We start from the raw sequence: 26,917 nt of genomic DNA, 5'->3' as shown, positions 1-26,917 counted from the left end.
GGGTTTTTTTTATTCTGTGGGAATGAAACTTTGTGAGAACAGCCTCAGAGAGTCAACGCTATTTTTTAAGAAGTTCAGTCTTTCAATCACTTCAACTTTTTTTTTAAATGTAGATACATCACAAATTACTTACTAAATTAAAAGTGTAAAAACCACTGCAACGCCCATGTGCAAGGACACAGGTTTTGTTTCAATATTAGGTGAATATTGAAACGGGGCAGTTTGGAGATCATTTTCTGCATCACACACATAATTTCCTGCCATTTGGTTAATTTTGGGGCGGGGAGGTTATTAAGAATCCATTAAATTGTGAGGAGTGCTGTTGAAAACCCATTAAATTGTAAGGCTTTGAGACACTGATCTAAAACCTCTCGCAAACATAATAAACTTCTCTGGTGAGCTTCTCATGTCTCCATAAATTCTGTTTCACAGCTTTTATGTGCAAACAGGTTGAGAGACAATGAAGAGAATAAAGGTCTAGGGAAAATGGCAACTCACAACAAGCCTCCGAGGTTGAATTTTTCTGTTTGTGCACAAATATAATGTAAAGGTCACACAGCACTTCAGTTCAACGCCTGTGAGTGACAGGCAGCTCTGAGGGCAGACTGCTCCCCTAAATGTTAATATTCCCACATGGATGACTCTGCACCAGATTGCCCTCTCTCTGCCTCCATCTGATGCCATTACACTCTGTTGAGTTTTGCTCCTAATTATAGGCACGTTCCTATGGCTGGTTGATTGTGCTTTGTTGCTAGTTCAATGGTTTGATCTCAGAAAGGTTATATGAATATGATAAATACAACTCTATTGTGTGTTTTGTTTGTTTCTTTTGGTGTATTGATTTGTTTTGCTTTTTACTGACCTACTGTTTTTACTCCCCTGTTTACAGAGAAAAGCCACTAGAGGGAGCTGCAAGACACCACACTGTGTCGTGTCAGCTCGCTTGAAGCTGAAGATGCTATGAGCTCATTAAGTCCTGCTGGCTTTCTAACAATCACTTTTAAACTCCATAAATCGATTCGAGACCAAAGTGTATTTTAATAGCAACCACAATATAAAATATGACAAAATAATTTGAATCAAGGATGGCATGTCAGCTGGAAAAACGACATATAATACACGGTTTCCCGTTTGTGCTTGATATTATGCCTCCTACTAGAATGTCCCCTTCAAAATAAAAGCCCGACAAATAAAACTTGAGGGCTCAGATCAAAATAAATTTAAAAAGAAATGTAGAGTGAATAAATTCACTTTGTTATACCACAATAATATACACTTCTGACCATAGATATGCATATAAAAACCAATATGTATGCATAGCTATTAAACCAAGAATGTGTTCACTCAGCTGCAGAGAAGTTTGGTCAAGTTATATTGAGCTATTGAGATATATAGATTATTCAGTAGTCTAGAATAATCTAGTAATGCTAGCATAAGACACTGTGGCTATTTGTGAAACATGAAGATTATGTTAGAATTTAAGTTTAATTTTTAGTTTTAATGGCATTTCCCCCCATCAGACAAAAGCGCTGTGATTGGAGCTGTAATAGTGACTGAGTTCTTCAGAGGATTTCACCCATGCATGCCAATAAAGGGCTGTTCTTTATTTATCAGAGGAGGGTGGTAGCTGGTCTGTGACTTCTATGTTTTCAACTTTCTTTGGACCCTACACAAAGCTACAAATATTTTTTCTTGAGCTTCCCTGAGTGAAAAAGTGAAAATAAATTAGTTCATTAGATTTACCTTAAAAGTTGAAAATGAAATCCTGGTGTTGAAAAAACTTGTTTTTTCACTCTTGTCATGCAAACTGGTTTATTCTGGGCAACATTTGTAGTGTAGTGTAGAATTAAGTGATTCTGATAAATATCACTAATTTAAGCTAACATTTTGTAATGTTTTTCTCTGATGGAAGCATTTGTTGCACATGAAGTGTGCAAGGACCATTGGATATTTCAAAATCCATTGTCAGTTTTTGTTCTTCCAGTTTCTGGCTTTGATAAATGGCGGGTTGTTTTGTTTTTTTTTGTTTTGTTTTGTTTTAAATCCTGAAATTGAATACAAAATACAGTTATCTGTTGTACGCTTCTCCCCTACATTGAAATAAAAAGCGTGACTTTCTCTCCAGTCTCTGAAAAAAATATTTAAAAAGTCTCCCATTTTTTGCATCACTCCTGCCCTCTCATAAATAAAGAACAGTCCCTAAGCGGACACAATTAAACTGATTGATCAATATGTTAAAAGTTTGCAAGAATACTCACTCTGCTAATATTATTATATTAATGTGAGTATTGGTGTATTGTATGTGTATTGCAAGATTTGTAATGTGGGTATGCGTTGTGATGGTTTGGGGGTAAATGTACTTTATGTGTATTGCAGAAGGCTTATGTGTATTTTGGTATATGTATTTTATTGTGTGTTCCATGTTCATAGTGTATTGTGATTTTATGATGTTTGAAACTCTTTTTTTTTTTTTTTGGTCAGATTTTATTTAGATTTTCTCTGACTATAAGTCACCTAATTCAAAACAACAACAACAACAACAACAACAAAAAACCCTCAGTATTTTAACTAAAAAACTAAACTATTTTAAGAACACTGCTAAAAGCCCAATTGGGGTCAAGAGCTGGAAAAAAGCAATAGCTATACACTCTTTTTACAATACATCAGTCTCACACTCTGTATTTGAACCATGTTAAATTGCATCGTCCCTATCAAATAAAGATAAATCTAAATGTGATTCATATTCCTGTAATACTTCTGTTAATTTTCAGTCACAACACTTGGACTTATTAAAAAATAAGTTAGTGGGATTTAGTTGCATCTAGCAAAAAAGTTACTGAGCATAAAATTCTTCTGAGCTGCAGAAAACTAGGTGAAATTCAACTAGACCTATCTAGAGCCAGTATTTAGTTTGTCTGCTCTGGGCTACGGTAGAAACAATATGGTGGAGTATGCGGGAAAGGACAAGTGGCTCACTTTAAGGTAAGGAAAACACAGCATTTCTTATTTATAGGTGATTTTAAAGTACTGAAAACATAGATGTGAATATCATATATCACTTTCAGCCGATAAATGCCCCCAAATCCTCAACTTTTAAGCTTGTTAGTACTATTTTTAGGTTTAACTGACAGAGGTAACACTACTTTCTTTCTTTAACCTTTGAGCAACATTGACCACTCAAGTGTTTATATGTAAGCTCAATAACTTGCCACTAGATAAGCCCAACTAATAACTGATCTGAAGGCACATTTACAGCAACACATTGACTGCAAAGAAGAGTAACATTTAAGTAAGCCTGTGCAGAAAGCAGAGTCTCGCTAACATGTGTAATATGAAGTCATATTAATGTGGACCAGGTTTTCCTTCATCTGGATTCTGAGGCCCCGTCTGGACCGTTGCCAAACCCCCCACCCTCCTCTGTTCCCACATCAGACCACCTTACAAACTGGAGGCTGAGGGGGGGTTGGAATGTATTTTGCCCTGTGTGATGTGATTGTTTGCAGAGAAATGGGTTGACCTTGCCCTCTAATGCCACACATACACGCACACACTCACTCCGGCCGGGCTGAAGGTGTGTGAGACAGACCTGCTGAGTGCAGGAGGTCTGGGACCCCGTCACCACTTCCTCCAGACAGAGAACAGAGGATCCAGTCAGCTGAAGCCACTATGGGACAATAATGAGCCGTCCAGCCGCCACCACCACCTCATTTCAGGTATTATTGAAACCTTCACCTCTCACTTTTCTTCTGCTCAGACCAACCAACTGAAGACCATATGCAGAGTTATAGTACAAAAGTTTATACCCAGTTTGCACATTATATCAATTACTCTGTTTTTAAAGATTTAAATAACAAAAATTGTTTTATATAAATGTAACCATAACCAAGCACTGCCTGCAGTGTAGCCTATGTGTGTTAACATCATATCCAATAGGATGCTGCTGTATAAAAAAAAAAGTAAATACCTAATTTTAGAAAGAAAATTTTCATATAATTTAGGGACAATACCATGCAATCAGATATAAAGGTGAATAAAAATATTTACTATCAAATTTTGACACATAAATTATGAAAGTTCTATGGACAGTTATTTAAACTACAATTAAAGTCTATATAATTTATTAAGACTTTGTTGATTGGTTAATATATTCCAGGGGCTTACATCTGAGGGATAAAGCTTATTTTTCTAAGATCATTTATTTTTATCGTCAATATATTTTGACATTTTGAGGCAGAAGCGATTTTGGAAAAAAAAGTTTCAAAACGTGGCTAAAAAAAATCAATCAGTAAAAAAATTGCGCGTGAAAACAATGACAGAATATAAACTGCACTGTGTGGCTTTCAGTTCTACACGGTATAGATTTTATTATTTATATTAGTCCTACTGTTGTGATTAGTTATCGAATCTGTAAGTGTTGCCTGCAACAGACGAAGTTTCACAGAACTTGTCTGCAATATTGCATTTTATGAATTTACATATCTCCCACACAAAATTATTTTAATTTCATTTTCAATATAAATGATCCAGCCCCCTTTCTGTCATAATCTGTTGTGTTTGAAGGCTCAAAAAAACAGACGAATGAATTTTGCTAAAATCATTCATTTTTATTTGTTACATTCTTATTTGTTGGAGTATGTCCACTTAAACGTTTTCTTTTAAATAATATTGTTTTAACGTATAATCCTCCGAAATTAATTTATATTTTTACAATGTATAGTAACCCTGTGGCAACCGATAAGTGAACACCTATGTCTATGGCATCTGTTTGGAATTTAAATTATCAATAATAAAATAGAGACTGATAATTAGCGTATCAAGAAAAGTTCGTTCAGACAAATGTGTGTTAAATACCCCTGAATCTGTCAATTTTGCTTTTTAATGTAACACATTTTTTTATTTCAAAAATGAAAAAGTAGTCTCTCTTTATATAAAACATATTTGGGTCTGTTTTTACATTTTTAAAGTGTGTTTATTTCTTCCTACGGCTGCAAAGTCAAATAATTACCCTGAGGGTTTACAATAAGGCTCAAACAGAATTCCACTGTAAACAAAATAAATGTTATAGACATATTTCAGGGTTATCCTTTTCCACATGGCAGCACAAGTCCAGACTAGGTCTAAACGACAATTAAACTGTTAATTCTCTCATTGTTTGTATTCGTAAAAAGCCCTTTCCCAAATCAAGTCAATGTGTTTCTTGTCGCTTAAATTCTTATATGCGACTTTTTTATTATGAACTCAGAATCGGAAGGACAGTAGGCTAAATAATTCATTTTGTATACTTTCACCCGCGGAGTGTGTGAGCTGAAGAAATCTCAAAAACGGTACAGACACCGCATACGTCTGTACAAATAATAATAAATTAATAAATTAATTAATAAGCTTATTGATAACACAGCAGATCGGAAACTTGATGGCTCTCCATTCACACACACACACACACACACACACACACACACACACACACACACACACACACACACACACACACACACACACATATACATACATACACAAACCGGGCAGTGATCCAGTCTCTCCCTGTGGCAGCGCGCTTTCACTGCAGCACCAGCTTGTGCAGGAGAGGCTGTGCACCGAGCTAACCGGAGGTCTGTCACCGGGGAATTTGATATTTAAACACGGTAAGAGCTTGCAGTTATGATTGCAATTTTGAAACAAAAGATGGGCACGTGCAGATGCGTAAAAACGTGCACATTTACGCACGAGAAATCTCATCAGGCTGTAACATTTAATTTTGATGCAGTATTTATTTTCATATTGTTTACATTGATGTTGTAGCCTACTTCCGTTTTAACATATATTCAAATTAAATAGCTATATCCATAGGAAACAGTATTTTGTTCAGCTGGTGATGTCACAACATGCATACTCCCTATAAATCTCGACACATGCCATTATAGTAGAGATAAAGTCAACACCACGAACCTGACGTGTAAATTAAATACAAATGAACTAGCGACTGGTGCAATGATGGTTAAATCTGTCCGCAGACACTCTGAAAAAGCACGCTGTGGTCAAGGGGTGAGTGGGGTGGAGGGGCAACGCGAGGACACAGCGGTAGAAATCGGTAGAAATGAAGATCCAGCGTGTTGACCTCGCACTGACCCCTTCAACTTTCAACTCTGGATGCCTCCGGTTATCAGGATCTACAGTAATCCAATCAAAGTGATGCGCGCTCGCGTGAACCCGCTGCGACTACTGTTGCTACTGCTAGGCCTCCTGCGTATCTGCACTCTACTATCAGACTCTGTGTGTGTGTGTGTGTGTGTGTGTGTGTGTGTGTGTGTGTGTGTGTTTCCTATGTGAGAATTAGGCCTGTGGGTTTTTTTTTTTTATCATTTCAGGAAATGCACAAACTAAACCGTCATCACATTTGTTGTGTTATAGTAACAAGTTTTATTTGTGTTTTTTTCTCAATATTTTAAGACACCGACATGATTAACTTATTGGGTCTATTTAATTTTTAGTGCGTGCCCTGGACCAGCAGGTAAAATAAATTCTGTCACTTGTTATCAGACTTATTCTTTATGTTGGACATTATTTAGGCCTCAAAATTTGGGTTAAAAAAATATCTCTTCCAGCGTTTCTGTTGTTTAATGTTATGTAATGTTCACATCAGTGGTCTTTTTTGTTGTTTTATGTAGTGGAAAGTTTTTATTGATGGACTTTTATGTATTGTCCTGTAATGTAGGCTTCTTGCTGTTCTGTGTATTTTTTTTAACCTGCTCAGGGTCAACAGATGCAAATAAGCTGCTCGCTAACTCTTGTGCTATTACTTTTAATTGTACGCTGTCCCTGTGAAGATAGACAAGTAAATAAATAGCCTAAATAATTGATAAATAAATACATTTTTGTCTTTATCTTCAGCACAAAGCAGCGGTCATCAATTAGGCCCAATTAGGCTAAAGCAAGAGTGAAATATTCCAACTTTCTCTGATTTAACAATAGCAAGTTTATCTGATTAATCAGTACACTTAAATAGATAACTCTGATTTTTTTTTCAGGTAAAGAACTTAATCATGTTGAGTTTGTGTGTGTGTGTGTGTGTGTGTGTGTGTGTGTGTGTGTGTGTGTGTGTGTGTGTGTGTGTGTGTTTGTGTGCGTGTGTGAGCGAGAGATGTAAAATCAAATTAGACAGCCGTAGTATAAAATATTTATTTTCACAGCGACGAATACACATTGTGAGAACTGATAAAAATGCTTTAAAAAATAAATCAGCCTCAACCGAGTGCGCGTGCGTGTGTGTAGGTCCACGTTTTTGTGTGTGCGCTGTGTAGGCGCGCGTGTGAGTTTGTGTGCGTGTGATTGGCCAGTGTCACAGCCGTGATTTGGGCTGCAGATACCGATGCACCGTGCAGACCTATGGGAGCGCAGGAAAGGCAGAAGGGGGAGGGCAGAGTGTCCGAGGCGGACTTGACTCCATTTGTAATGAAGGATCTGATGAGCGGGGTTTAGATCGGGGCTGCCACCGAGTCCGCGAGGGCAATAAAGAGAGAGCAGCGATATAAATGAGGAAGAAATTACATCCGCTTTGAACGGATCTGTGCCTCTGCAGCCGGCGGTGACGGGAAGGCAGCGGAGCGCACGAGCCGAGGTCTGAGCGCAGGGACAACGAACAACGGAGCGAGAAACAACGCGGTGGTATTTCGGAGCTGCTTCACGGGGAGCATGGTGGATTTTTGAGAAACCTCGACATTTGGCCAGTTGGATTTTTCAAAAAATAGTTTCGTGGAAATCAAAGCAAGCTAAAACAGCAAAACACGAGCAGGCTGCAGAGCGCGCAGGAGCAGGATGAGCGTGTTTTCTGCAGGGAGAGCAGAGCAGTGCGTTTGAGGTAAAGGCCCTCGGGGAGACCATCCAAAACACACATACGCATACACACACACACACACACACACACACACACACACACACACACACACGGGTCAGACACAGGCTGTGGTTGGCTTATTTGATATGCACTTTAAGAGCTGCTTCCATTTTTATACATCATGTAGGCTGGAGTTAAACACACTTCAGCTGTTAACACACTGTGGATCTCCAAGCTCCAGTTATTTTCATGCATTGGTTAACATAGAAAATATGGATATTAATGCAAATTATGTTCCCACTATAACAGAGTCTACCATTTGGATTGTTAATGTTGCACAAATATGCACGATCAATACAAAGATATATATCCACCTTAAAACAATGTCAAAGTTCATGCACACTTAAGTGAAAGCCTGTGATTATTGGATCAGTTACGGTGTAAGTCAGTGTAATGTAGTGTCGCCTCAGTAATTATCTGTATCTTGTACTGTGTTTTTCACCACAGTGTGCATAGGTAGGATAATACAGGGCAAATTTTTAACCTCTTATTTGTGTAGCTTTTAACAAAAATAGCCCCTCTACAACGGTCCGACAGTTTGTGTCGCTTATTGTCATAGTTTTTACATAGAACATTGGTGCTTTTCCTGTTGGTTGCAAAAAAAAATCCAAATAATGTTAATAGGCCTAATAGGTCTGAGTTTAGGTGAGACTGACCTTAGTTTCCCCAAACATACATGCGTCGAATCATATTCATTGTAGGTCAATAACTATGAATTCAAATGTTACTGACAAGCAGTGTGTGACCCACGCCAGCCAAATTGAATGAATAAATTACCTGTGTGTGTGTGTGTGTGTGTGCGCGCGCGCGTCTCTCTCTCTCTCTCTCTCTCTCTCTCAGTGGGACATGGCAAACGGCGGGGACCAGTTTGGCCTTGCAGAGCGTCCGGACTCTGACTGCATGGACTCCCCAAAAGACACCAAACATGAAAATCCTAGCTACACCTTAAACTCACCAGCTTCGCCGCAGACAGCGCCCAGCCAGCAGCTACCGGCCTGTACCGCGGATCAGAATGTAAATATTGATTAGACTTTTAGGCTATGTGTAGATGTCAGATAACGTAATCCAGAAGTTTCTGCGTTATTCGCTCAATAAATACATAAATAAATAAAAGCTTATGCATCATGGACCGCACATCAGTGACAAAATATTCACTTAGGGACTAATTGTTCACCTTGGAATAATTTCAAAATGAATTTGAATCCCTTTACTACATACTAGATTAATAATTTAGAAATACAAATTGAAAATTGGTGTTAACATTTTGGCCCCGTGTCCTGCTTTAATTTAACATCCAGAAGACTCCCTCTTCGGTTGAAGTGTGCACTGTTTATATTTTTCTGCAGGGGATGGAGGGAATCAAAGTTTTCCTGCACGACAGGGAACTTTGGACAAAGTTTGATGAAGTAGGAACTGAAATGATCATCACCAAAGCTGGAAGGTAAGAGACAAAATAATGATCTATAGGTATTTGACTTTGGGTGTATTTAAGTTATCGTATTTATATAAAGCCATGTATTATTTAGTTGAGTGAATAAGAGATTTTTATGAACCGCAATATGTCTGGGACACACTGTACTCTGTGAATGACATAAGGCCTCGGGGGACGTTTAGTCTTAGAAGAGATTGGCTGTTTATTTTTGGGCTACCTTACTCCAGGTATTTTATCATTTAAATTTGTCTGTGTTGGAAGAGGATTTTTAATTTTTTTTTTAAATTTCTTTAATGCAGGAGGATGTTCCCCAGTTATAAGGTGAAGGTCACAGGACTGAACCCAAAAACCAAGTACATACTGTTGATGGACATCGTGCCAGGAGACGACCATCGCTACAAATTTGCAGACAATAAATGGTTCGTATATTGCAACTCTTATACATGTATAATGGAAAAAATGTAAACTTGGATTACCTCCGAAAAACTTCTGAGTGGTGCAGGCCAAAATAATCAAAAATGCATCCATTCCCGTGTGCCAGTGCGCAGGTAGACCGCATTGTTTATTAATGAAATAGCCTAACCTTTTTAACAGCGTTTACCGAGTGAGCAGTGCATAAAACGATATAACCACCACTACTCTAAATAAAAAAATATATATGAATAAATAAATTCCTACTTTAAAAATTAATTAACAAATTATATCCTCTGGTGTATGGGCCATTACGAATTTTACATAAAAAACCTCAGCCTATAACCTCTGTAGAAAAAGAGTCCGTGTAAACCATGTTGTGCCCTCCACTCCATCCCTGCCTCTAAAGGTCGCCGGCTCCTTCTTGCAGACTGGGTTGGCCTAATTCCCCGTGTTTCCCCCCGTGTCTGCCCGCCGGTTAAATCAGAGTATGAAGGGTTCACCGGGCGGACAGACGGCACAGACCGGATTAAAGTCTCCCATTCAACTGTTGTTGTGCTGCTGAGGGGGAAATCCGAACATGGCACGGACTCCTCAGTGAGATCCGTCAATCCTCTGCCTCCTCAGAGCATCAGACACTTGGCTCTTACAATGTAACGAGCCGGAAACAGGAGTCTGTGGATACACAGTCCCAGCTCAGAGTGTATAATGGAGTCGAGCGGTGTTTATAAAGCGAGTCGGTGCTGGCCTTTAGGCATTTTTAAGTGATAAAGTTGTGATAATATGTGCGTGGGTGATTTGAGGCTGCACATCTGTTTATGCTTCTTTTTTTCTGTCAAGTTATTCTATTTTGAATTTTTGCCAGGTCACGTCTTTTGACCTTTACGCGTTGCAGACGCACAGACCTACAGGCAGTCACACTGCATTTTGGCTACATGAATCACAAATAATATATGTTTAGAAGCCGTTATTCTTTGGTTTAATGGTTCTCACATCCCCCGCTAATTCGACTATTTTCGGCTTTTATTTGTTTGTTTGTGGCGTAAACATGACACGTAAACAAAGATGTGAGGGCCCAACACACTGATTAAACATTAATGTGCAGAACGAAAAGCTCCTCTCAGACAAGCTGGCTCTATATTTGGTGTCTGCTCCTCCGCTCAGTAGTTCCCAGGTAAAATCTGCACCTTTCTCGGGTATTTGTGGTCTTTGTTGTGTCAGCTTTTTGGTGATTTGAAGCGTTTTCCAGAAACTATTTCCAGGCTCGGCACCTCAACATCTCACAAAATACTTCAGCAACTTTGGAGAAGATCGAGTTATTTGTGTCGACTAAACTAAGGTCCAGATGTGGATATCCGTGTAAACTGCAGCAAAACAAGATGCATTTTATGTTTGACTAATTAAAGCACCAGATAGGCCCTCTGCAGCCGGCGGCAGTGCAGGCCTCCTGCACCACGGGGCGCCGGGCAGAGCGGTGCACTGCTGGTCACACAAGCCACCGTGACCCCACTGAGTGTCAATGTCTGTTCGTTTTCTGATCTGCTGCATTTTTTTCTGCTCTAAAGGTCAATAACGGGGAAGGCAGAGCCCGCGATGCCCGGGAGGCTCTACGTCCATCCGGACTCTCCTGCCACCGGGGCTCACTGGAGCCGCCAGCTCGTCTCTTTTCAGAAGCTCAAACTCACCAACAACCACCTGGACCCCTTTGGACATGTGAGTCTGTCTTCCCAGTAATATTTGGCTGATGGGTATATTTTCAGAGCAAGAAAAATGTTCCTGGTCTGTTTTCTGCTTGAATTTACAGACATACATTTGCCCTTTGAATGTGTTATGGGCCTATTTCTTAGGCTGCACTGTAAAACCTGACAAATTGATTTTACTAATCTAGGAAACCAATAGCCTTGAAAAATGTGACTCAATATAACTATTAATTTTAATATGCTAACTTATTGTTAAGTTTACTTGGAATTTAGTTATATTTACTTATTTTTGTGAAGTTTCAACCTAAAAAATGACACATGTAATATAAATCAATCTTTCTAAGTAGTAGCAAATTCAGTAAACCAGGTTTACTGTGATATAGGCCAATAACTTATTCTGACAGTTACATACTAGTCAACCATATTTTCATTTTCTTAAACATGTTAAGAAAACAACTCGCAGATCTCCTAATTTCATCAGGGGCAAAATCCTCTTTGTCATGATTAAGTTAAGTCGGACTAACTTGGTTTACTGAAGTTGCAAATACTCAGAAAGAACAAGGTGATTTCACTTTTAATTGTTAAGTTGCAACAACTTCACAAAAATCAAGTAAATACAACTGAATTTCAAGTAAACTTGAGACTTCAATATAAAGTAAACTAACTCAAGATTAATAGTGTTATTTACTTTCCTTTATCAAGGCAATTGGTTCCCAAGATCATTGTAAGTAAGATCAGTTTGTAAGATTTTACAGTGTAAGACACAAATCATACATTACCCAAAGAAAAATGGTTTACTGTCCATTTCAAATAGCCATAATATGCTCTTTAATAATCAGCACTGAGTGATGTGTTTGACAAAGTACGGCCACAGATCCAGGCAGGCATTACCAGCTCACTCTCACGAATATAATTCAGCAGACATTACAACACAACACAAATCAGCACGAGGGCAAAGCGACCCCTCTCTAGACTCAACAGAGAGACTCATTCCCGCCATGCACCGCTTTCATTGCTCCACTTAGCCTGCTGTAACAGTCTGAGGCCTGACTCTAACGAGGCAGTGAGCCGATACGGCAGGTGAGCACGTATTGTTTTTACGCGCGCATCTTAGTGCGTGTGTGTGCGCGCGCTGAAACAAACAATCATAATCTTTTTAGGCTCGTTAAATTAGAGGTAATGATTACAATGACTCTAAAGCCCATTAGCTAATGTATGTCACCGGCGGACACGCCACTGGCGATTAAACGGAACCCCCCTGGATAAACAAAAGTGCTCGCAGCCCTGCCTGCGCAAACACAAAAGCTCGTGATCCAATTAAATAAAAAAACACTTGAGGAGTTGCCAGTGTCCTGGGAAATATTTAAGAGTTTGGCAGAATGCACTGAGTTGTTAAAGTTTTACATTGCTGGTATCTCCAAGCCAAATTTAGTACAATTTAAGATTAATAAAAAATGTTTGTAAGTGGTCACATTAGTGCACAACCTGTATACAACTTTCAATAAGTACTTAAATCTAAATTTCTACAAAAATCAGATGAAATAGTCTGCCAGGTTGATGCAGAATTACACCGAATAGTGTTTCAATTTCAGTCCCTTTTCCAATATATCAGATGATGTGGAATATAATAGTCTTATATAATAACCATGTATTATTTGGTTGTGGCTGAGAGGAAATGGTTGCAGATTAAATTAAATTAAATTAAATTAAATTAAATTAAATTAAATTAAATTAAATTTGTCTAATAGGCATTGATCACTTTGTTTTAAGGTGGCAGCTAAATTTGGCTCAGCACATTATTATTTATTGACATGAAAATAAAACCTTTAGGAAAAAAATAAACAAATCGCACAAACATATGTCAACTGAATGAGGTAAAATGATCATTTTTATTCATGCAGGATATATGACATCTGTATTTTAAAATCCTAGCTATCATCTGTAAAATAAAATACAGATTTCTTGATCCTGTTGGCTTACGTTAGTTTCAGCCTACTAATATAAATGAATCTCTATTTTAAAGATTTATGTCATCCAAGAAATTTGGGTAACTTACAGTATAAGTTGCGTTTACCCTCCACCTGGCCTCCCGCCTGTAGTCCAGGTCCTAGCATCTGCTGGTGGGAAACATGACAGCTCTGTCAGTCTCACCTCCTCAATCTCTCCGCTGTGCAGATAATACTCAACTCCATGCACAAATACCAGCCTCGCCTCCATATTGTCAAAGCGGATGAGAACAACGGCTTTGGCTCAAAAAACACAGCTTTCTGCACCCACGTCTTCTCTGAGACGGCCTTCATCGCTGTGACGTCCTACCAGAATCACAAGGTACGCTTTACACAAGACACAATGCACCAACAACACTAAATTAAACTAAGATCCCATTGTATATTCTTTAGAGAGGAGCCACCAAAATCTCTTTTCTGGGTAAAACTTTTAGTGAGTGGAGGTTTTAAAAATTGAGTACAATACAAAAAGTGACATTTAGATATCGCTTGGTGTTATGTGAATATGAAGTGTGCTGTTTTTTCACAGGCTGAAGCTATAGGCTACCTCATAACAATTATGGAAATGGATCTCAAAGTCTTATGTGTGCAAATCAGATATGTTTTACTGTCATATATGGGACCCTTTAGAAAAGTGTATGAAGATTTGCCTCTGGTCGCTGACCACATTCAAATTGTTGTCTCTCATCCACATTCACACACACTCACATGCACACTTAGTCTTTGTTTGTATTATTGTCTTTATTTTGTATCCAGAAAGTCAATTTGTATCCTCTTTGTTTATGTGGCCCTACTCAGTATTTGTAAATATGTCCAAAAATAAGTGTGTGTGTGTGTGTGTGTGTGTGTGTGTGTGTGTGTGTGTGTGTGTGTGTGTGTGTGTGTGTGTTAGTCTGTAATGACCTGTTTCGTTCCCTTGATCTTGGCTGATCCAGTTTTCTCGGCGTCTACTAGAAAGACAAATTGCTGAAGCTTTAAGCCGCGCTGCTGGTTAAGTTTTCACAACATGGCTTAATTTGGTCACATTTCATAACAAAACATAAATAACATAAATAGATAAATTTCAGCTATAGTTTTTAGATGGTGTATCTTCTCGTTAGCTCCTAAAAGTAGAAGCCTTAATTCTGCACACTTTAATCTACAGCTTCAAAATGCATTATTTTGTTAAAATATTACAATAGAAATAAAAAGTGTAAAAAATAAAATAAAAAAAGTAAAATGAGAATGAAAACAGAGGAAGAAAGAAATAAGAAAATAGATTTGCAACAAATATTTAACCCATCAATGTGTGTGAATTAATTCAGGTGTTGTTGAAGATGTAGTTTTTAGTTTGAAAAGTTTTTCCAATATTATTTTATTCATACTGAACAGCTGATGTTTTGTAGTTTATGTATCAACTTAATGGTAATACGTTTTAATAGTAGTTAAATGTAATTGTTGTAACTTGCTATTTTTATGTCTGTGTATATAAATATATATAAATAAATACGTGTTATGTAATAAATACATGTATTTTAAACCATACCATTAAATTATTTGTGAGTGTTATACATTACTTTCACTTTTCTGAGCTATTACTGTTACTACAATTTGTGTAATAAAACACAGTTATTGTGCAAAATAAAAGATAAACCTTTAACTTTATATTTCCATCATACATGCAATAACAAATACCAATGACATTGCACTGTTAATCCCAACGCTCTTGTATAAAATAAAAATTATTGAGCCAGTAGTTTGGTGGAGGCTATCAGTATTATCAGCACTTCAAAGTTTGTTTGGACCCGAGCTGGTGTCAGTTCTCCAGTTGACTCGCCTGCTGCGTGATGGACACACTGCGCAAAGGTTCCCCTCCATGACATCACTGAGAAAAGTTTGAAGACTTAAACATCAAAGCTTGCAGCTTTAGACCTCTAAAAGCTTTGGCCCGAAATCCTTAAACCTGGCGACTGTTTGGGTAAACAGTTTATTCTGTGTCAGCTGGCGAGGATACTGTCCGCTCCATGAGGAACGTCAGCGGCTGAGGAATGTTGGCCCTGCAGAGCTGCAGCGATGCTGCGCTTAACATCTGCAGGGCCTCTCACTAATAGTAAACCATTGACTTTCAGTCAATGAAAAGAATGGTTTAAAAACTGAATGTGTCTTTGTGTTACGGTATGAAACTGTGTGTGTTTGTTCGGGCCTGTGCTGTGCAGTTTGTCCTGTGGTGTAAGGCATGTGTGTCTGAGCTGATTTTCTGTGTTTTGTGCTCAGATTACGCAGCTGAAGATCGAGAATAATCCCTTTGCAAAGGGCTTCAGAGGCAGTGACGACAATGAGTTGCACCGCATGGCCAAGCTGCAAGGGTGAGTACAGCTTTGTTGATATGTGTGTGCTTGTGAGCATTCATAGGAAACAAAACCTACTCTTCCCTCTGAGGGTTGATATGATGGGGCACATATGGTCCAAGACACGAGTGTATGTGTGTTTGTGTGCGTGTGAGAGTCATTGTCACCTGAAGGTTGATCTTAGCCTGAAACCTCAACCAGAGCGTGCAGCACAAACACGACCCGCCGAGCGTCAGCCCCTGCATTGATAGATAGATGATATCACGTTGCTGCTGGTCTATTAGACTGTCACCGCTGATCAGCTGATGGCCCTGGGTACATGGTGTCTGTTTGCGTGTTGATCTAATCTCCGTTCAAGCTCTGTTGTGGCAGGCAGTTTAGAGATTTTAATAGGCCAATGGGAGAGGCTGTTACAGAGGGGAGGGAGAGGAAGGAGAGGGTGGTATTGAGTGCAGCACCCCTGTGTTATTGTGCTGCTGCGGTTGGTGGAGACTAAAGGAGAGCAGAGGAGAGGAGAGTCTATCTGAAGTGACACACGGATGGATGTTTATTTTTAGAGCGGCGTATTATCTCACAACAGGACTGACTCTCTGTGTGTGTGTGTGTGTGTGTGTGTGTGTGTGTGTGTGTGTGTGCGTGCACAAGTGTGTGTCACTCTCTCAGCGAGGGTCAGGGAGATGTGGCCCGCTGTCCCCTACATACCACAGAGTTCACCAAGAGGGCAGTGTGTGCAGAGAGAGATCAGAGCTGAAAGGATGGAGAACGGCTAAGTAGACTTGAAAGAAAGGGAAGAAAAAAAACATAAGACCTTCAATAGTACAACCAGGCAGAAGTTAATGTAACAGAAATACCTGCACAGAGTCAGAGGAGGTCATTTTGTTCAGCACACCTGAGGCCGTAACAATATCAGATTAAAATGTTTTACTTCTGATATAATTCTCAATCCTCCTCTCTCTCTGTTTCAGTAAGGACTACCCTGTGGTCCCTCGCAGTGCTGTCCGTCAGAGAGCCTGCTCCACTGGGAGTCCCTTCAGTGGGGAGGGTCGGGGTCTGCAGGGTTCCCCTGAAGCTGCCGGATCCCCCTACAGCTGTGAGAACGGCTTGAGTAGCAACAGTCCCCAGGAGCTCCTGAGGGCCCCTCCTGCACACTACACCCTGCCTCATCCACACCTGCAGCACGGCCAGCAGCCGCAGGTCTACCACTGCACCAAGAGGAAAGGTAGGAGGAAGCTGTGCCGTCAGTACACTGTGTAAATGAAAATTAGTGCTTATCTCAAGCTGCATAAACAGAAAGAAATCAGTTAACCCACTGAGTGCAGATTTGACCTATTTATTTTTGTTGAATTGTTGTAATACTTTTTGTAATAGAGGCAGTAATTGTGTACTTTACAAACTTTAAAAAGTATTAGGAACCCCTTATGTTACCATATTCCAATTAAGTAAATATCACTTTAGCTGCCCCGAAACCATTCATTCTTGTTGTTCTGTGCCAAAATGTTATTATTTTGTATTTATGTGTTTTTTGTAATTTTGTATTATGTGCATTTATGTGAAACTGTTGATATCCTCAGATGCAAGACAAATGTAAGTTTTTTTCTGATAAAGTGAAATCAAACTAAGTAATAATTCTATTTTTTTTTTTTTTTTTTTTTTTAAAACAGCTTTGTGTAAATGTCATAGCAATTAAGATTTTGTTTGTGGTTACTTACAAAATAACAGATAACAGACCATTCCAGTGGTTTTGCATGTTTTGGCCTATAGAGTACAAATAAACATAACATTATTGCTGACTATCATCTGAAGTTTGCATACGTTTTAAGATTGATTTCCATACTTTAAGGCAGTCAGTGTAAAGGTTTGAGACTTAAAATGTTATTTTATTATCCATATTTTTATCAGTTAAATTACAGCCAGGAAATGAATGGACTTCAATGGCTGCTTGGGAAAAAGCAAATGGACCTAAAAACAGATTTACATTAATTTGTGCTGTGAGTGTCATTCAGTCTGTGTTTGCAAACTGTGTGTAATTGGGATCAGATTTACTCAAGCAGTAGCTGAATGAGTGAATTAATAAGTAATTTTCATGTCTGGTCTTTTACACATGCTTGCATGGGTTCATTCAGTCTCATTAATCAACGGCTAAAAGAAAATCTGTGACAATAGCTGTGGAGCTACTTCTGCACTTTGCTAGAGGAGAGACTTGCGAGAAAAAAAAAAATGAAATGAGGCTTAAAATACTAAATATTTACATTCCAAAAACATTTTGTAAGGCTGCAACTAAACACAAGCTGAGAAGCATAATTTGGGGTTCATTTAACTTACTTGTCATGGGTGACAAGTAATTTGTGCTCTCGGGCTGATGCGACCACTTGATTTAAAAAAAAAAGAAAAAATAAAGAAAGACAGAAAGATATATTCTGAACTATGATACTTTAAAGAATGGTCTGCATTGATGATAAGTATAGTCTATACCAGGGGTTTCTAAATAAATACAAATGATTCCATGGCATTGTGTTGTATTGTTAAAATGCAAAATGGTCTTGCCTTACTGATAGCAGAGTGTCTTCCTTCGCACAGCTTCACTTTGCCCGCTGTGTTTAGCTTCTGAAAAATAATTAATAGTTAGGGGTCCTACATATTTAAAGACCATTTTTACGTCTCAAGAAATAAAAAAAGCATTAACAGTGTTTTAAGTTATTTTCAGTTGCACTTTAACCCTGGCATCATGTTTGTATTTCAGTTAATGTCATACGTATTGTAAAAGTAGCCAAACTTATTCAGCGTCTCTCCATTTCTTCATTTTGTTCTTGTTAGCTTTTTATACTGTCTGATGTGGGAACTTGGAAATTCTCATCTAAAACTCTCCTGGTTCTTGCTTGTCATAATGTCGAACGGAAAATCATCACAGTATTTTCTCTCTCTCCGTCTCTCTCTTTAGTGGAGGAGAACTGCTCTTCAGGAAACCGCCAGCACCCGTACAAGAAACCCTTCCCCGGTAGCTCTCCAAGTGAGGGCGAGTCTTACTACCACCCCTCCTCCTATCCTCCTCCTCCACCCGGTTTATCCAACAACCCACTCACTGACTCCCCCTACAGCTCAGACATGGGACAGCGCCAGGCGTGCATGTTTGCCGGCTCGGAGCCCAGACTGGATGAGCTCAACTGTGCATCCTGGTCATACACCTGCCCGCTCCCCTCTGCCATGACCCCCATGGAATCCTACCCGCCTTACACCCCTCATCCTCCCTACAGCTCCAGCCCACAGGGCTCCCGACTCAGCGCTATAGCCCACCAGAGCTCTCCGCCGTTGGGTGAACACATCACCCACGACCCCTATCAGAACCAGAGCTCGGGACCTCCGTCTCAGAGCTCGCAAAACATTCACAGCAGGCAGCTCAGCCCCCCTCTCAGAGAGTATCCTCGCTACACACCCAACCTGTCTCCCCCTCTCTACCACACACTCGAGACGCACACACACATCAGGTGTGGCGTCCCAGAATGGAGTGCAGCCTCCTAACTGAACCAGAGGATGTATCTGACAGACTGATAAGTGGACAGTGATGCTGTGCTGCGTTCCGACTAAATATGATATTACCTTTGTAAAATAATTGTGAAAAGTGTGATTTTGTAACGTGTGAAGAGGTCTCATCTGTTCGTCATGTTTTTCCCCTGTGCTGGATGGAGCTGTGGATTGATAGAAAACTGGACCTGGACATCCATGAAGCTCCAAAAAAAAAAAAAAAAAAGTCTGAGCAGCACAATCAAAGTCGTATTTTATTGTCTCTCCACAACCCAAAGACTGGTGTCACCTAACTGTTTGCACTGTGAGCCCCATTAAGGCCGGACCGTGGCAGCACTAGGCTGTTTCCCTCTCAATGACTCCCGCTCTCTGCATTGTGAAGGATGTAAATTGTGACCCACTGTCAGACAGGCAGTAACATTTACTGACCAAAATAATCTCAGCTCTCACAGCAGAGCCTGAGGGAGACGTTTTTTCTCTTTAGTGGAGCAAAGCACAGCTCCATGCTCAGTCTCAGTGAAGGAGGAAAGGCATGAGTTGTCTGTGTGTGTGTGTGTGTGTGTGTGTGTGTGTGTGTGTGTGTGTGTGTGTGTGTGTGTGTGTGTGTGTGCGTGCGTGTGCACGTGTGTATGTAAAGTCTATGTCAGCTCAGCTCAAGGATGCTATGAGTTAATTTCCAATGAGACAGGCAGTAGTAGCTGCAGGCGCTGCACCATAGAAATAAACAGTTTGTTTAGACCACGCTACAGGCTGAAGGACCTGTAAACACTGTTTCCGCTGCATTCTGGGTAAATGCACAACTCAGCGTCATGCAGCTGTCACCGCTGTCCTCTCAGTCACCCCCAGCTGACCAATCAGCTTTCTCCGTTCTCTTTGAGCAGGCCAATGAGCACACGCCTCTCTTTTATCCCCAGCTGACCAGTCAGAGCTGGAGCGCAGCATGTTTCATGTGCGCGTGTGTGTTGGCCCATTTTTGTTTGTTTCTGAATTATTCATGAGTCCAGCGTTGATCCTTGACATGCGAGGATTGCTCAGCAAACATAAAAAAAACACAGTGCTGTAAACATGATAATGTTGCTGCACCGACTCAAACATTTTTTTAATCTCTTTATTTTGAAACTAAATGCTTCCCTCATGTCCATGCAGCATTTCTCCAATAATTACTTTGACAAGATTGGGTTAAATACATTTCCCTGCAGATTTGAGCAGCATTACTTCCCTGTAAAGAAACTTTTGTGGCACCTATTATGCAAGCGGAGATATTGGTTTATTTTTGTGTAATAACGCAGTTTTTATATTTCTGCCCAGGTGTTTTACATGCAGTAACATGTGAGAAGGTGCTCTAACATTACACACCATCAGTATTCAGAGAGCAGATCCTCGTCATTCCTTGATATGTATTTGATTTGTGTGTGTATGTGTGTGTGTGAGTATGTGTGTGTTACAATGAGATTTTTATAGCCTTGTTCTTGCTAATAGTATTTATTACTCTAGATTTGTAAAGATTAGTTTGTCGTTAACTTGTGAAACGAGACGGTATTGTTCAGAGATATTTGTTTCTCTTTGAAGGTTTGTTTCTGGTTTCACCCTCTATCTCCAAGTGGTGATAAATAGTCGTGATAAACAAACAAAATTTTCTGTTCTATGGGAATAAAGAGATTTATATACAGAAATAAATTTTAGAGAATTTTGTCAAGTGGTTGTCATGTTCTACTTTGTGATTAGGCGACAAACACAGCAGAGGAAACTATTAACATTCCCCAGTGGGTTATTTAAAGTGCCTTCAGCGCCTCAGGGATGAAAACTCTTATAAGTGTTGTGCAGTTTTATCAGTTTCAATTCATGTATCAGTATGTAGGACCTGATACAGTGTTTCCCACAGAATGAAAGTGAATGTGTGCCAGTAGCTGATGACAAATTAATCTTAATTCATTAATATTTTTTTCTTTTTCTTTTGTATCATTCTGTATCCCTTTCTAAATTCATTAAGCGCAGGCAGGAGCTCTCCATAAGGTCTCTTTTCCTCAGCAGCAGTTTGCCACTTGTCGATAATTGATCTGTCGGTCTGTTCTCGTCTAATCTGATCACATCGCTGGATGAGAGGAGCGGCTGTTTGTGAGTGAATGCAAACTTTAAGACCCAGCAGAATGAATGGTTAAGTTTCACTTTCAAAGTGCCTGATGTTTTACTGCTCTGTGTGTGCCCCGAGTACACTCTGTGCTGCGACAGTATGTTTACATTCACAGTGAAGTAGAGCTATGGTTATAGCTCAATTAGGCCATTTAATTGTACTACTGTCCTTGTCCCAGGATACAAGTACTGGGGGAGAATTGATTTATTGACCAAAGTATGTCTGACTCCGCCGAGGTAGGTGGCAATGTGCGTCCTTTCAGCTAGTTGCTATTGGACCCTCTTCTAGTTTACCTATTATGTCACATACTAAACAAGTTAACAATTGGCAAACGAGTTGCATGTCTAATCGTGAAAATGGATAATTTTTCAGTGCTGTACATTTTGTACAAAATCTACCCATTACCTTTTCCTTCATCTTGTTTTGTTTTCTGCCCCTCTTCCTGTTTTGTTTTTCTTGGCTTTCTTCTATGAATTTATGCTGTTCGACCTCCAAGTCAAAGCCTGGTTTAGGGACTAGGGAACATCCAAAAAATGCCTAGGCCAGTTTAGGTCAGGCTAAGGCATAAACATGAGAGGGTAAATCGACCCCCAACAGCATTATATACATGTGTAAATCAGACTTAAAGAAATTCGATTTAGTATGATTTCAGTCGGACTAACATGTTTTTATATATTTTAAAATTTGAGCTTTAGCCGGACTAACGTAATAATTAAACTTTTCTAACGTCATGTAAACATATTGCATGTGGTACTATAAATAACAGTATATATATTTCAAAATCTTCTAATAAACAATCCAGCTCCAGATATTGAAAATGTATTTGTGAAAGCAGTTGTTTTAATTGTAGCAGCCCACCACAAATAAATGAATGTGTGGGAAACACTGTGATAACAACAGCAGCCTGCACCTTTTCCAAATGTTTGATCCAAAAGTGTCCAACAATCTCATTCAGTAATTCATTGTTTATACTGTGTGTGTGCTGTCTTATCAAGTATAAGGGACCCCAGTGTCTCTGACTCTCTACTCAGTAACAAACCCCCCAGAATGGTGTGGGTGCTGGGGTGCATACCTTGTCCGCCTCCTCTTATCTCTGACAGCTTGTTTGGCATCTGCAGTCTCCACCAGCTGGACCCCCTCACTGATGCCCAGAGAGAGGTGGGGTCTGCTGGGATGCAGGACAAAGGAGGGTGAGGGTGCTCTTGTGTTCCCCCGCTTCCTTTCTCTTTAGTCTACACTGCCATTTGCCCTCCCTCCTCTCTCTCCTGACATCTCATGTTTCTGTGGCTCTCACAGCAAAGTTAACCTCTTCCACCTTACACCTGCTCACAGTTTACAATATTTTGAAAGAACAAATGGACGTGACGTGCAGAGATTTATTTAGAAAAGGCTGCTAAATCATTAAACTTCTAACTCGGTGTATTTACATTTAATTGCGTGGTTATATGTCAGTTGTCAGACCTCCCTCTCTTCTTCTCTTTCTTCCTTTCTCTCTCTCTCTCATACACCATAAGGTCAGAGGTTAAGCAGGCAGCTCTTCAGAGGGTCTGTTCCTCCTTAACCCTTCGTCTCCAGACAACCTCGGCCCAGGATGAAAAGAGGGGGAGTAGAGGGGGGAGAGAGAAAGAGTGAGGTCCCATGTAGGGGCCTCCGACCATAAAGATGGATTGCATCACTTCATGTTTGCTCGTACAGTAACAGAGCTCTGTGATGATTTCTGTATAGTTGGAAGTGAGCCGAGAGAATAAAGCTTTTTGGTAAAGAGGTAAAGTAACATTAAACACTGTGTGCGTGTGTTTGTGTGTGTGTGAAGGACCTTAATCCATCTGTGGAGGACTTTCTCAGACACACTAGTCAGACAGTAGATGGATGAACCTTTGCGATCAAAGAGCTTAAGTGGTGCTTATCGTTATCTCCCCAACGCTGCCCCCTAACACATGCACGCACGCACACACACACACACACACACACACACACACAACCCTTCCAACTCCCTATTCTCCTTTTCTCAAATTAGCCAATTTTTCTAGTCCATGTTGGCCTCTAACTCACACAGAGCACAAACAACCACTTACACACATCTTTTTTTGTTGACGAGACACTGCATGTCAAAACAGAGAAAGACTGACATTTTTAAATGTCACACATTTGGCCTGAAGACCAAAATTTTTGTACAGCAACTAAACTAGGAGGGTTGCTAAGGAGGGCTTATGTTTCTGCTGTTTTGTTTGTTAAAGCTGCTTCTCCTCAGCTGCACGGAGTGATTTCTCCTGCAAAGTAAGCTTTTTTGAAAGACTTATTTATGGCTTATTTCATTAGTCTGAGCTATCGGTTTGAATCTATAAATGTGTATCTGGAGTCTCTTGCAGGACACTGAGAGACATTTGTGTGATGTCTGGCATTAGTGAAGCCATTTTGTGTGGAATAAGTGGTCTGAGATGGAGTGTAATTGGTAAAGCTGATTAGGGTTCGTCTCTATGGGTCCGACGGTGCTCCATCTCTGTGGCAGTAAAGAGCGACAGCTCAGTCCCTCCTAACTAGCGTGGCGCTTGTTGAACAGCTGTTACACTGGAATGCCACAGAAAGTAGAGAAAGCTTCTGAGCAATTTTGATATTTCAGAGGCTCAAGGCCCAAAATAAAAAAAAATACATATTTTCCCTCTTTCACGTAGTGCTATTTATCAGTCTAGATTGTTTTGGCGTGAGTTGCAGAGTGTTGGAGATATCGGCAGTAGAGATATTTGCTTTCTCTTCGATGTAATGGGACTAGATGGCACTTTGCTTGTGGTGCTCAAAGCACCAAAAAATACATTTGAAAAACTTTCATGTAGGAACTATTTTCTTTCTCCCCAACTACACCTGCCAAGTTTGCATCTTCTGCTACCTCACCTAGCAACACTAAGCAAGCTAACGCTACAGCTCAGCAATGGAGGGTGCCATTTATGTTTACATCTCACGCTGTCATGAGAAAGAGCCTCTTGTCCATGAGTAGATTCACGCGTCCTTCTGTATGTGATAAGTTTGGCGGGTGAAGTTCTGTAGATAGAAAGTAGTTCCTACATAAAACTGCTCACAACAATGTCTTTGGATTATCTCTACTGCGACATGATTTCTGGAAAGAGATATTGCTGTTAATTTTTCAAATTAATTTTTTGGTGTTTTGAGCACAACAAGCCAAGTGCCATTTATTTCTATTGTATTGGAGAGACGGCAGACATCTCTATGGCTGATTTCTCCAACACAATCTGGATTGATAATAGCCTTACGGGAGAGAGGGAAAATGTGTATTTTTGATTTTTGGGTGAGCTGTCCCTCACCAAAGCATGTCCAGGTGTTTTTAGAGCTTCATCAGACCGAGTAGGATTTGAAAGTTGAAAGTGCATTGTTGTAAAACGAGTTAATGGATGCATCAAACCAATCTTTTTCAGCATGTTGGTATACTAAGCCATAAGTATCTGTAATTAGAATCAGTAAGCGATTTATGGCACTATGAGGGCAGCACAATGGCAGTACAATGATGTAAAACAATGAATGTTTGGCCATTACGCATGGTGCAACAAAGTAGGATGGTGGAGGTTTATTTGAATGATACTATCCATCCTTGTTGTTTATTTAAAAGCCACAAGAATGGTCTAATGCTGTTAAGCACAGTATAGAAACAAGACGGCGACTCAAAGCTAATTTCCCCCTAAATGAGAGTTTATGGCTGAAACGGCCCTGAAATCACTGAAGTAGATCTTAATATGAGCATAACGGCTGTCAAGGATAAGAGGCCAAGTAGGAGTGTGTGTGCGGGTGTGTGTGCTTGGGTTGTCCTGCATGTTGCGTCTGAAAGACAAAGGGAGAGGTTAAGGGTCAAACTAACAGCAGACAGGCCAGTCCAGGGTCAGAGGGCTCAGACTAACCTGATCAGAGATGGCTGTTTATCTGACCACCCTCGAACCGTCACTCCAATGGAGCTGCGTGATCCTTTCCTCTCAGACTGTGGCTTTTAGACCAGATCAACAGCTCAGTGCCAGTTTTAAGGAAAATTTCAACTGAAAGACATAAACATGAAAACATAATTAAAAAATCAGATGCAGGATATCTTGGTTGTGTTATGTTGCCGTCATGTCTCAGGATCCCTGCTTTTCCTGTCACTCTCTCCAGTGGAAGCAAAGTTTTTAAAAAGGACACTGTGATGTGAGCAAGAATAATTGTTTTAACTCCTAACATACCGCCGAGGTCCAAAGACCAGCAGCCAAACACACATGACAGAGTGAAAGGGATAGAGGCGCTCCCGCAGTGGGTGGTGGTGGGGGTTGTGGGACGTCATGGAGCCAATGTCCCGTCTGATTACAGCCAGAGGACTGAAGAGGCACGCTAATCCTCCACACACACATACACACAAATATAGATACACGAAAACACAACCAGCAAGACAGACAGACATGAACACACACGCACAGTGACACACCTATTCAGTCAAGAGATTACACCCATTCCCCCTGACCTTCCCCTGGTCCCCTTGTCCAGACAGGACACACAGCATAATGATATCACTACCAGCAGGACTTACTTTGCCGCTCTTTTTGTTTGCTCACTGTACAGACCGGCTGTGGCCCCTCACTGTCTTTGAATAAAGGAACGTTGTCAGGTCATTATTGTACATGTGCCTGGGATTGTAGCCAGGATTTTAAACAACAGTCAAGTCATGAGTCCAAGTTTTTGCAATGTAAATTCAGTATGGCTTTAACAAAGAAACTTTCCTCTTTTTAATTAATAAAAAATCTTGTCCACAATCTTGTCCACAATGTCAGAAAAAAATAAGATCCTTTTTTTTCTTTTTCCTCTAAAAAAAAGGACTGTAGCCAGTCATGATTAATATTTGCATAATAACAATGCAGGCTGCGAAATGATAAAATTAAAACAAAGTGAATGGTCGTGAAACCTATAGAGAACTGTCACCCAAATCCTGCAGCTCCCCAACTTCCAAGGCTGAAGAATGAAGTCAACACAGAAGCGCCAAAAGCTGCAGTTCCTCTAGTGACCACTTGAGGCTTGCTCCAGGGGCCAGTCAATCCCCGTAGACCCTCGTGTTAAAATGCCCAACTTTACAGATAAACAGTGTGGCACAAAAGCTGTTTTGGTCTTAAAGCAAATTTTTATTTTCATGACAACTCCACAGGGGTGGATTTTTATAAGACAGACCCGTTTACATTTTATTTAAGCTTGAAGTAATGCAAAATTAAGGCCTCGGCCACTTCGACTGACAAGTTGTCTGCCATAGTGTTTCGCAGTTTTTCAGTCAGATTCCCCCTCACTCCTCCACCACTCCAGCCTCTTGCCCAAATATGGTCACTTTTGGCTCCAAAATGGGGGTCCACAAACCAACACGTGATGTCATGGTAGCCATTATTCTAATAGTCTGTGGTTTCAGCCCATTTTTTTTTATCCGTCTGGCCCTCCACTTTACTGTTCTGGTTCACTCTCATCGCTCTCATAGTGAAAAAGCTCTAAA

The 26,917-nt window shown here is 40.1% G+C and overlaps 1 protein-coding gene across 3 annotated transcripts; it reads left to right on the top strand.

The window, feature by feature from the left end:
• The first annotated feature begins 3,518 nt into the window (after nt 1–3,518).
• tbx5b (T-box transcription factor 5b) lies at nt 3,519–20,963 on the top strand. 3 transcript variants are annotated; one of them, XM_088076822.1, is made up of 10 exons: nt 3,569–3,713; nt 5,551–5,642; nt 8,732–8,905; nt 9,238–9,332; nt 9,623–9,742; nt 11,300–11,447; nt 13,610–13,762; nt 15,694–15,785; nt 16,733–16,986; nt 18,706–20,963. In XM_088076822.1, the coding sequence occupies exons 3-10, from the start codon at nt 8,738–8,740 to the stop codon at nt 19,281–19,283; spliced, it is 1,608 nt and encodes a 535-aa protein (XP_087932948.1). In that variant the 5' UTR covers nt 3,569–3,713; nt 5,551–5,642; nt 8,732–8,737; the 3' UTR covers nt 19,284–20,963. The 3 variants fall into 3 exon arrangements, with proteins under 3 accessions (XP_042343407.1, XP_087932948.1, XP_042343408.1); XM_042487473.2 differs by lacking the exon at nt 5,551–5,642 and having other exon boundaries at nt 3,519–3,713; XM_042487474.2 differs by lacking the exons at nt 3,569–3,713; nt 5,551–5,642 and adding an exon at nt 7,379–7,855.
• Nucleotides 20,964–26,917: the final 5,954 nt, after the last annotated feature.

This window comes from Plectropomus leopardus, chromosome 4, assembly GCF_026936395.1.
Source record: "Plectropomus leopardus strain MGB_pleo_1.0 chromosome 4, ASM2693639v1, whole genome shotgun sequence".
NCBI lineage: Eukaryota > Metazoa > Chordata > Actinopteri > Perciformes > Serranidae > Plectropomus > Plectropomus leopardus.
The sequence above is the reverse complement of the archived record's forward strand: the minus strand, read 5'-3'. Positions and strand labels throughout refer to the sequence as shown.